Raw genomic sequence first — 12,158 nt, forward strand, 5'->3', positions numbered from 1 at the left:
TTATTTTAATTTGAGGATCCCCATAAATCCACGAAACATAATTTAGAAGCCTCTGCTTTCAATATTATCTAACATGAAATTATGAGGCTAAACATTGTTTCCATATTGCAAACCATATATTTTAAAAGTTCATAAAAAGTCTTTAAAAAACGTAAGCTCAAAAAATAAACCAATAAGTAAATATTTATACCAGGGTTTCGAACCTTTTTTTTTATTGTTGTTCTAGTTTTTGTTCTGGTTTAACCAAAAAATAATATATAGGTTCAGTTCCAGTGTTTTGTTCCGCCAAACATAACGGTTTGCGGTTTAATTCCACATTATGTTATTTGTGGTTATTTGTATTAAATAAATAATTCTATCATAGATGTGTCAATGTACATCTAGTAATGACAATTATATGATTGAAGTTAAATTGGAAAATATTGATACGTTGGTTTCAGTAACAAAATGGCTGAATCCAACCGAAATAAACTGATTTTTTTTTTTCTTTTTTTTTGCTTCCGTTCCAGTTTTCATTCTGTCTGAAAAAGTTTTTCCCGTTCCCGTTTTAGGGTTCAGTTCTGGTTCGAAACCCTGATTTATACAAAATTTTAGACTGAAAATTGTGATGAAGATGGGTATGTTTTTACTGCTGTTTATTAACTTACCTTCGCCCGGTGTTTGAGCGTTTCCACCTTCATTTTGTACCGTCTCAGTATCGTCGTCATCATCATTTGCCAATTGACCACGAAGGAAAAGTTCCAGTTCCTCTATAAACATGACAATAGAAATCTGCATGAAAATTTTATTTACAAATATTTTAAAACAATTAATTCTAAAGTCTAAGTAGAGACAAGGCCGACGGGAGGCCATGTCAGCCTGGTCGGAAACTAAGGTCCGGCCCGTTTCGGAATCTTTGTAATATAAATTTTATAAGCTTTATGGGCGAAATAGTGCCCGGCGACCAAACTGACACGGGATCTGCAGTGTCTCTCGGCGACCCTGATTAAAACAACATAAAAAATATCTCAATATCTCACTTTTCTCAACCTCTGGCTTGAGCCTCTTGTTTTTTATGAGGATTTTTCTCTTTAAGTCATTTGGACTTGGAAGTGGTTTACCTGCCTCGAGCTAAAAACAGTAATTGAATATCATTTCATGGAATAAGAGAATGTTATGCACATGTACATATAAACTTTGCATGCACTAAAAAATAGCATAAATAAATTTCAAATTCTAAAAAATATACAAGTTAATACGATTTGCAATCTTCAAAACTAATCCACGGTACCTTGAGTTAATGGATAAAAGCATGCATTTCTGAATTTACTGCATTCGTTGTTTAGAAGAGTATACAGAATCATTGATATTTAACATACCCTATTACGAAATAAATAAATACCTTTGGGCAGGGCCGATCCTAGGGTGTCGGCCGCCCGTGTGCAAAGACCTAATGTGCCGCCCTTCAAGAGTAATTTGCATATTTTGACTAATTTTTAACGTCTATAAAAAATCTTTCTTTAAATTTCTATGCCAAATTCGAATTTAAAAAGGGGGGGGGGACAGAAGAATGATCTTATAAAAAGGAAGGAATTTTTTATAGTAAGAAACTCCTTAGGTACAATTTATATCTTTGAAGAAAGATACCAAAATTTACTAGTCGTAAAAACGCATTTTATAGTAAGATAAATAAATACCTTTGTGCTGTTGTAAAGAAACGAAAAGTAACAACGTATAAAAGGCCTGCGAATTTGTGCTTTTTATACGTTGTTACTTTTCGCATTTTATAGTCTTTCTTCGGTGACATCAGAGAAGGGACAGAGGAAGGGGAAGCGTGTGGTTAGGTGTCAGGGATTCAGGAGAGGAGGATTGCTCCAAGAAAATTAACAAAATTGGCGTATGAAAAATATTTTTAGTTAATCTTTAGTTGTGTTTGGTTGCGAGGATAAAAGAGTCAAGTATATTCAAGGTGCAAGGAGAAATTTTCGAAATTGACGTCAAATATCCCAATTTTAGGAACTTTTTCGAGACTTTAGGTGAAAGTCATGTTGCAGTTCTTTCCTAAAATACTGTTACAAATTCTGTAAATAGTAATTATTGTAGGAACGTAACCTGTAAATAGTTTCCCGTAATGAATATACATCCCCTTTTTCATATGGCTAAAGTATACGACCCCTATTTCCTTTTTGTTCATTGATAAAGTTTGATAACGGTCTACTACTTTACAGAAGCGTGTGGAATATTTGAGAAATTTCTTTTCGGTGTATTTAAGCCGTTAGCGATGGATAAACAGTTTAGTTTCGATTGAGATTTCGAACTGAGTGCATTTTTGCTCTGTTTATTGCGAGGCATTTCGCTGTGTTGTTTTCGTATTTGGAAGTAAATACGTGTGTAAACGTTGAGTTTACGGTGTTGTGTGATAATTGCTTAATTGCTGATGAATAATTTAGCAGTTGTTGAAGATCTTTCCTGTACATAGTGTAAATAAATTTCCTGTGTTTTTATCAAGAACTGTGTCTTCATTTCAAGAAAGTGGAAGTCGCACCGAATCCGTTACAATTGGCGCCCAACGTGGGGCTTCTTCTGGACTTTCTTGGAGTAAGTGTGACTTTGGACATTTTTTTTCATAAAAACTTTTTGAATTTGGACTTTAATTTTATGGTGATTACTCGCGCAATGGATGAACAATTAAAACAACTTCTTGATGCAATCAACTCTGTTAAAAATGAATTGGCGGCTAATCAAGACCAATTAAAAAGTGATTTGACTGCAAGTTTTACTGCAAATCAAGAACAATTAAAAAATGATATGGCGACTAATCAAGAACAATTAAAAAATGATATGGCGGCTAATCAAAACCAATTGAAAAGTGATTTAACGGTGCTGAAAAATGACCTAGTTTCTAACCAAGAGGAAATTAAAAACGATCTTACTTTGGTAAAGACTGTGATGGAAAATAAATTTAATGAGATAGAGCATCGAGTTGATGCTATTGAAGGAAAGTTTGAGGCAGTTGAAGGCCGATTCATCGCAGTGGAAAATAAAATCGAAGAGAAATTTGAAGAAAAATTAAGTTCCGTTGAAGGCCGATGCAATGCTGTAGAAAATAAACTGGAAGAAGAAGATAGAAAATTTCATCAACTTAAAGAAGACATCTTTAAAGACCTGGAAAGGAGATTGGCGACCGCGGAAAGCAGCTCTGTACAGTTTGGCGCTTCCACATCGGTTGCTCGACCGTCCATTAAACTTGCCACATTTGATGCGAAAACTTCGTGGCAGGTTTACAAAACTCAGTTCATGATAGTGGCGGAAGCGAACGGATGGGACTCTGCTACCAAGGCCTGTCATCTTGCAGCATCCCTGAGAGGTGACGCAGCGGACATTCTCCAGACCCTTCCGGACAGCCAGTGCCTGGATTTCGCCGCTCTCACATCTGCGTTGGAGCTTCGCTTCGGTGAGAAGTGCCAGAAAGATTTCAGCCGACTCCAGTTGAAGTCCCGTTTCCAGAAAACCGGGGAAACCCTGCAAGAGCTAGCGGCGGACGTCGAGAGATTGTCTCATCTTGCTTTTTGTGACTGTCCTGCGGATGTTCGAGACAACCTGGCACTCAACTACTACATCGACGGGGTTCGAGATCCGGAAATCCAGAAAGCTCTACGGATGGCGGATGTCAAAGACCTGAATTCTGCCGTTGTGTATGCGATGAGATACGAGGCCGCCCAAGAAGCAACCCGTGTGGATCGCCATCTAATCCGGACTCAGGAAGCTGATGAGTCTGATTCCAGGTCGTCCCACCTCGCTGAACTTGAGAGACAACTCGGTGACTTGACAAGACATTTGAGCAGCATAACAGCCCAAAAGAAACAAGAGCAGAAGTGCTGGAAATGCGGTAGTGAAGGACACCTGCGAAGGAGTTGTCCGGCTCGCCAAGCTACGCGAGGGAAGGAAATCACCACCACTAAAGCTCTGCAGATTTCCTCTTCTAGTAGTGGCAGTGATGGACTTTTCATTTACGCACATGTAAATGGGAACCCCTGCAGACTGATTGTTGACACTGGAGCCAATGTGACAATCATTAGGACAGATGTGGCTCGTGAATTTGGATTGAAACTGCTGTGGACATCGCCACGCGTAAGTCTCCAGACTGTGACAGGTGACAAAATTGAGATTGACGGTAAAGTGGACTTGGAAATAGTGTTTGGGAATGCCACCTACCATCATACGGCATTCGTCGCTAATATCACGGACCCCTTCATTCTCGGATTGGACTTTTTGAAGAAATATGACTTCACTCTCGACTTCAAGACTAATGAGCTGCACTCGATGAGAGAAGACATAGCCGTTTTCCCTGCAGAAAGTGATGTAAAATCCGCTCATCAAATAATAGCTCAAACAGATCTATCGATTCCCTCAAGGTCAGAATCATTAATACCTGGCTCCCTTGAAGAAAGCAATAGTTTTCGATTTGGACTCATTGAATACCCTAACCTAAGCAATAACCTAAAAGGAGTGCTGGTAGCATCTACGCTTGTAGACCTTTCTAAGGATGTAATTCCTGTGAGAGTCGCCAACGTGAGTGAAAGGCCAAGGAATATCCGGAAAGGTGAAGTGTTAGCAACTTGTACTCCAGTAAACTGCATCATTAGAAGAATCATTTCCCCCGAGACTGTGTCTTCTGAGTCCTTGACATCGAAGTTAATTGGGAGTGCACCATTAACGAAAGACCAAAGAACTGCTGCGGAACAATTGGTGGATGACTTCAAGCATCTGTTTTCATCTACATCGGAGGATGTTGGCCGTACGAATTTAACGCAGCATAGGATCTACACTGGAGAACACCCCCCTATTAAACAGCATCCAAGACGACTACCGTTCGCCAAGAAGGAAGCGGTTGAGACCCTCCTGAAAGAGATGAAGGAGAATGATGTAATCGAACCTTCATCCAGTCCTTGGGCCTCTCCCATCGTCTTGGTCGGAAAGAAAGATGGCTCCACCAGATTTTGAGTCGATTAACGACGGCTGAATGAAATCACCAAGAAAGACAGCTACCCTCTTCCACGGATAGACGACACCTTGGACACTCTTTCCGGACACAAGTGGTTTTCGACCCTGGACTTGAAGAGCGGCTACTGGCAGGTTGAGATACACCCTGAGGACCGAGAGAAGACAGCGTTTACAACTGGACAAGGCTTATGGCAGTTTAAAGTGATGCCCTTCGGCCTCTGCAATGCACCAGCTACGTTCGAGCGTCTTATGGAGACAGTGTTAAGAGGACTCTCTTACGAATCCTGTCTGGTCTACTTAGACGATATCATCATCGTGGGACGCAGCTTCGAAGAACATCTGGCAAATCTTAGGAAGGTGCTGCAAAAGCTTAAGGAAGCCAATCTGAAGTTAAGCCCGTCCAAACGTAATTTGTTCCGCCGGGAAGTGAACTACCTTGGTCACATCATCTCTTCTGAGGGTGTACAAACCGATCCAGAGAAGGTATCTGCGGTCAGGAGTTGGAGTCGTCCCGAAAACATCCATCAGTTGCGAAGTTTCCTGGGGCTCTGCACGTACTACAGGAAGTTTGTGAAGGGTTTTTCCAACATTGCACGACCTTTGCATAAGCTGACGGAGAGCAAGCAAAAGTTTGAATGGTCCAAAGAATGCGAAGATGCATTTTTACGACTGAAGGAGGCTTTAACATCAACGCCTATCCTCGCCTATCCTCAGCCTGAAAAATCCTTCATCCTGGACACTGATGCGAGCAACGAGGGAATTGGAGCTGTTTTATCCCAAGAAATTGACGGAAATGAACATGTCATCGCTTACTGGAGCAAATGCTTATCAAAGTCGGAGCGAAATTACTGCGTCACCAGAAAGGAGTTACTGGCCATAGTGAAAGCTGTAGAACACTTCCATCATTACCTCTACGGCCGAAAATTTCTGCTTCGGACAGATCATGCCTCATTAACTTGGCTTTTGAACTTCAAAAATCCGGAAGGTCAGATAGCCAGATGGATACAGCGGCTCCAGAAGTATGACATGGAGATCAAGCATCGAAAAGGGTTATCTCACGGTAATGCTGACGCTTTATCAAGGAGACCCTGTCCTGAGAACTGCCACTATTGTTCCCGAATCGAGAAACAGTATGGAACGACTAGCCCTACCGCCTATCAGGTGACAGTGACTCCAATATCATCAGAACCTGATCCATGGAGTGACGACCAAGTTCGAAAAGATCAACTTGAAGACCCCGACATAAAACCAATTTTGGAGTTCATGGAAAGTGACAGTCGGCGACCTAGCTGGCAGGACGTTTCCATCTTCAGTCCTGCAACAAAAAGATACTGGGCTTTATGGAACTCGCTCCATTTACGGAACGGCGTGCTACACCGAAAATGGGAATCTGACGACGGCAAAACATCTAGGTGGCAGTTACTACTTCCCCGATCAAGGATTTCAGATGTTCTGAAAGAAATACATAGTAGTGCGACTGGAGGACATTTTGGTGTCTTGAAAACCCTCAATAAAGTTCGGGAGCGCTTCTTCTGGAGTAAGGCGAAGGATGACGTGGAGAAGTGGTGCCATTCTTGTGACGCCTGTGCTGCTCGTAAAGGACCGAAGAAGAGAAGCAGAGGGAAGCTACATCTGTACAACGTTGGAGCTCCTTTCGAACGAATTGGGATCGACATCCTGGGTCCTCTACCAAAAACTGCTGATGGGAACAAATACATTCTCGTTTCCATCGACTACTTCACCAAATGGCCGGAAGCATATCCCATTCCAGATCAAGAGGCTACCACCGTAGCAGAGACTCTAGTACAACATTGGATCTCGAGATATGGAACACCTTTGCAGATTCATTCCGATCAAGGGAGGAATTTCATCTCTGCTGTGTTTAAGGGCCTATGTCAAATTTTCGGAATTGAGAAAACTAGGACAACACCACTACACCCACAATCGACGGCATGGTGGAGAGATTTAACCGCACAATCCTAAATAATCTCTCGCTTATGGCCTCCAGAAATCAACAGGATTGGGACAAGAAGCTACCTTTGTTCCTGCTGGCCTACCGCAGTGCTGTCCACGAGACTACCGGATATGCCCCATCTCAGATGCTCTTCGGACGAGAGCTTCGGCTACCTTGTGATCTCGTCTTCGGTCGTCCTCCGGATGCGCCTGCATCGCCTGAGGAGTACATCCAAGATCTCCAGGCCCGGTTGGAAGACGTTCATAACTTCGCACGAGAGCGAATCAACATCGCGGCGGAGAAGATGAAGACCGAATACGACACAAGGTCTACTGGACATGAATTCAACGAAGGCGACAAGGTTTGGTTATGGAATCCCATCCGACGGAAAGGTCTGTCACCCAAATTGCAGTCGCATTGGGATGGACCCTACAAAGTCCTTAACCGACTAAATGACGTCGTAGTGAGGATCCAAAAATCACCTAATGCAAAACCTAGGGTTGTACATTATGATCGGTTAGCCCCATACTATGGCCATAGTTCATGAGTATTACGTAAACAACCATGGTTGATAACATAAAAGTTGTAGATAATTTTTGCTTTTAATGTTTAGTAATATTTCTTGTTATTATTGTGTTTTCTGTATCTGTTAGTTATTAATTAATGTGTATATTTGTAAACTTGTGATAGAAGTTTGGCACCCTTTCTGGGGATTGTACTGCCCGGGACGTGCAGTCCTTAGGAAGGGGGCAATGTTACAAATTCTGTAAATAGTAATTATTGTAGGAACGTAACCTGTAAATAGTTTCCCGTAATGAATATACATCCCCTTTTTCATATGGCTAAAGTATACGACCCCTATTTCCTTTTTGTTCATTGATAAAGTTTGATAACGGTCTACTACTTTACAGAAGCGTGTGGAATATTTGAGAAATTTCTTTTCGGTGTATTTAAGCCGTTAGCGATGGATAAACAGTTTAGTTTCGATTGAGATTTCGAACTGAGTGCATTTTTGCTCTGTTTATTGCGAGGCATTTCGCTGTGTTGTTTTCGTATTTGGAAGTAAATACGTGTGTAAACGTTGAGTTTACGGTGTTGTGTGATAATTGCTTAATTGCTGATGAATAATTTAGCAGTTGTTGAAGATCTTTCCTGTACATAGTGTAAATAAATTTCCTGTGTTTTTATCAAGAACTGTGTCTTCATTTCAAGAAAGTGGAAGTCGCACCGAATCCGTTACAATACTTTTAAAATTGAAATCAATTTGAAGCTATTTTTTAAGACCGTAGCTTAGGAAGGATCGGCGCTCTTCCCGAAAAATCTCCGAAACTGAAATTTTAAACCCGCAATTTTGGGTTACCTTTGTTGACGTTGCAAGAGGGAGGGAGATTAAATCGTCTCCCATCGAAAGATTTCGAAATATAAGTTTACTAGTGGTACCCGCATGGCTTTGACCATAATAGAAAAATTAAAAGGTCTTTTGGTTCGCCTGTATATTTACAATTAATGTATGGTGAATTTTCTCGCCAATTGGCTTGTACCCATGTTTCGGTCCCACGTTATGATAATTTCGTATCTCGCCAATCGGCTTGTGCCCATGTTACGGTTCCACGGTATGATAATTTTGGAATTTACTCGTCCATCTTATGATATTTTTGTTCTTAAAATTGGAATAGAAAAATAACCACATTGAATTTTCAAAAAATCGCTTCGAGGTGCACACCCCCATGCTACAAACTAACTTTGTGCCCAATTTCATGAAAATCGGCCGAACGGTCTAGGCGCTATGCGCGTCACAGAGATCCAGACATCCTCTGGACAGAGGGACTTTCCACTTTATAATTAGTAAAGAAGATAAAGAAAGCGCAAATTTGGGCCGTCTTTGGTGACGGTAGGGGATCTTGCGGCTATCCTCCGGTAATTTCTCGGCACTATTTTTTCAAAAACCCGTTTTTGGCTAGATTTGAAAACAATACGGGAAACATGAAAATATTCCGAACCAAAATATTTTTTGGAACTGAAATCCATTATAGGCTATTTTGGGGAAAGAAGGATTTTGGAGCTCTTAAGCGGATGTTTCTAAAATCGCAAATTTATATTATCTTTGGTGATGTTAACAAAACTGGGAAGCTTCTACGGATCTTTCGGATATTTTTCAACATTAATATCTGAAAAATATAACTATAGACTTTTGTCCACCTCACCTCGACGATTGATGGATATGCCATAGCGCCCGTGAAAAGTTACATACGCCAGGCAGTTCTCCTTCGGAATTGTTTAGAAATATTTTGTTGTTTGAAATGCTTGCGAGAGTATTTAATCAGCATAATTTTTTTTAATAAATAAAATATGTCTTCATTGTTTAGGTCTATAGAAGCTTGGGGGGGGGGGACATTAGTGGCCGTTCTCGGTGCTCTTTTAGACGGCACGATTTCATGCTTCAGAAGGGGGCCTTTCCCCTCCCCTGTATCCATGTCTGATTACCGGTTCTGTCACAAACTTTGCAACCAAATGAAGCATGTGTGTTAAGAGTAGATATTAATGGAGACTGAACCAACACAATGTTCCCTAACATTCTATTTTTCTTAAACTATGCTATGCTGTCGGGAAATCGACACATACTTTGACAATTGAACATTTAAAAATCAGCATAATTTATTCTACTTATTATAAGTTATCTTGTGAGAAATTCTTGAGGAATTTTGCTTGATTATAAAAATTATATGATGCGGCCTTCGGCCGCCCCTTGCTTTGGTCGCCCTTGTGCGGCGCACACTCTGCACACCTGCTAGGATCGGCCCTGCCTTTGGGTAACAAAGTAATAGTAGTAAGCAACGTAGATAAAGCAAATTAATAAAGGGGGTCAGACACGTGTCCTCAAGGAATTCATTTTTTAATGAAGTTTTGCATTGAAATTTTCTTTTTCTTGGTGAGAATTTAAATTTCGACTCTAGGTTTCATTGTGATTTGTTAATCTCAAGTTTTTAATATTTAAACTGTCTTTTGTTCCACTTCTTTGCATTGAAAAATTGGTTCCTTGAACCCCGAAACACGCATCTGCAATAATTTGGTAGTTTGTACATTACGTACATTTTTTATTACTGTTACACTCTATAACGTTTAAACGTAAAGTATTACGGAACATTTACGCTCAAAAATTTCGCAATAATAATCACGATACTGCAATTGGTTTCAAAGAAAATTTTAGTTCATCATTGAGTCAACAGTCATGCAAAAGGTTCCTTGGGAAAGATTGTAACATGCAGTTAAATATTATTGTTTCTAAAAGCGATTTTCTATAATTTTAAACCTCAAACGACATTTTCCATTGCTTTTAGTGAAGAAAGAAAAATTAATCCAGGTAATCCTGATAATTGTAGATTCCTCAAATCAATATACTTCTTAATGATTTTTTTCTGATAAATATTTAAATGAATGTTTTAACTCTTACAAAAGTTAAATGTTTAGCATAATATATTTTTCCGCACCCTTAACCTTTTAATCCAAGTTTTTAAAATGAAAATGAAGACTTTTGAAAATATTTTTCTTTATACTTTCCCCTTTCATTTATGTTTAACACTTAAGGAAATAGATTAGTGGTTCTATCAAATTCGGGTATAATAAAACTGTTTGGGTTATGAAACATTTTTAAAAAACATTCTGTTATTTACGTTAAAAATTGTCCAATACTTTATATTTAGTATTTAAAACTTATGAATGTGAAAAGAACATGTTTAAAATTAAGTATATGTTTTTAAAAAAAAAAGGTAATTTTTATTGAATAATTAAAAAATAAATAAATAAACAAGAAAGTAACACCCATTTTCATTTTTTGCTATTTATATATAAAAAAAACTTACTGGAAATCCTGGTATTGGTTCCTTCAGCAGCAGATCTCCAAATATATCGTCACAGTATTTCGCAAGTTTATATTGTTGCTTCTTGCTGTAAATTGAAGAAATATTAGTAAATTAATTTGCATGTTACAATTTGAATAAAAATGTGTTAGGAGTCTTTGCTTCGACAGCCTTACAACATTTTACTGTTTCTTTGCTGCAGGAAATGTGTGACTGTTTTCTTAAAGTATTGTGTAAAACAAATGTTGGACGTTCGTTTTTACTGGTACTACTTCACATAGCTGTATTTTGTCTTGTAGATGTTAGTATTTTGTTTTCATTTGAAAACACGTAACTATAAGTGCATTTCATTTCAATCTAGAATAAATATAATCTTAGAAAGCTTATTTTCTCTCAGGAATTTCAATACTTAGCATTGCCAGGGGCGTACCCATCATGGGTGATACCCGAGGCGGTAATTTGTGGTGTCACTCCCCCCCCCCCCCTACAAACGCAAAAAAATGTGTTAATGTTTACATATGAAGAAATTAAATTCTTAAATCCAATTTGGTACCAGCTCCCTCCAAATGGTGTCTCATTACGCAAATATTCCCCTCTCTCCGCGGTGTTGCAGCACGTGAAAAAAAGAGGAGAAGTTTCTGAATTTAAGTATTTAAATTTTTCAAAATTTTGCATTTTCACTTTGAGTGCAACCACCCAGACGGGTGACACAGTAGGCCGACTGTCCCCCCCCCCCCTTCGTAGCGACGCCACTGGCATAGCTGTTCCTAGTTCCTGGCTCAATACTGAAAATATACATAAATTTGCATCTATATAAGCTAAAAATCGAAAAGGTATAAGCAAGATATAAGTTTATTCTTACCAACAATGGTTTTCAAACGAAAGTATTACGGGATAATCAGATGTGACGAAAGCGCAATCTCTGATGGCATAAATTACATCCTGCGGAGGGAAAGAAAAGGAAATTAAAAACAAAATCAGAAAACTCTTAAGAGATTTATAATAAAACGGTGAAGGCTGTTCATTCTGAAAACTAACTTTGAAAAGTACGTCTGTGCACATGGCTTTTCCATGGGTGATGATAGGCTCTTCATCGTCTCCTTTGCCATCCCAGCAGTCCAACTCCACACATCTAAGGAAAAGAAACCCAGTTTCAGAAAGGTACTTTTCAGCCGAAGATTTTCAAGAATGGAATTAAATGTAGGTTTTCAACTCGATATGTGCCTCTGGCCTTTTTTGAACAGATTAACTTTTTTTCACACTTCTAAAATGTCCCTGAATGTAGAAATAAAATACCGGTTAACGTATCGCGTTTTAGTACAGTAAAATAAGGCTAAAAAAGGGCCAAACCCAAACATCCAAAA

General features: G+C 39.3%; 1 protein-coding gene across 1 annotated transcript in view; it reads right to left on the bottom strand.

The window, feature by feature from the left end:
* LOC129223171 (1-phosphatidylinositol 4,5-bisphosphate phosphodiesterase-like) overlaps positions 1-12,158 on the bottom strand; it is a 187,421-nt gene that overhangs the window by 144,825 nt on the left and 30,438 nt on the right. The window contains exons 12-16 of the mRNA XM_054857738.1: positions 11,833-11,926; positions 11,657-11,736; positions 10,798-10,882; positions 1,020-1,110; positions 675-749 (exon numbers count right to left, since the gene is read on the bottom strand). Coding sequence (XP_054713713.1) covers positions 675-749; positions 1,020-1,110; positions 10,798-10,882; positions 11,657-11,736; positions 11,833-11,926 — 425 coding nt within the window. The remainder of the gene's footprint in view (positions 1-674; positions 750-1,019; positions 1,111-10,797; positions 10,883-11,656; positions 11,737-11,832; positions 11,927-12,158) is intronic.

The sequence above is a fragment of the Uloborus diversus genome, chromosome 5 (assembly GCF_026930045.1).
Source record: "Uloborus diversus isolate 005 chromosome 5, Udiv.v.3.1, whole genome shotgun sequence".
Lineage (NCBI taxonomy): Eukaryota > Metazoa > Arthropoda > Arachnida > Araneae > Uloboridae > Uloborus > Uloborus diversus.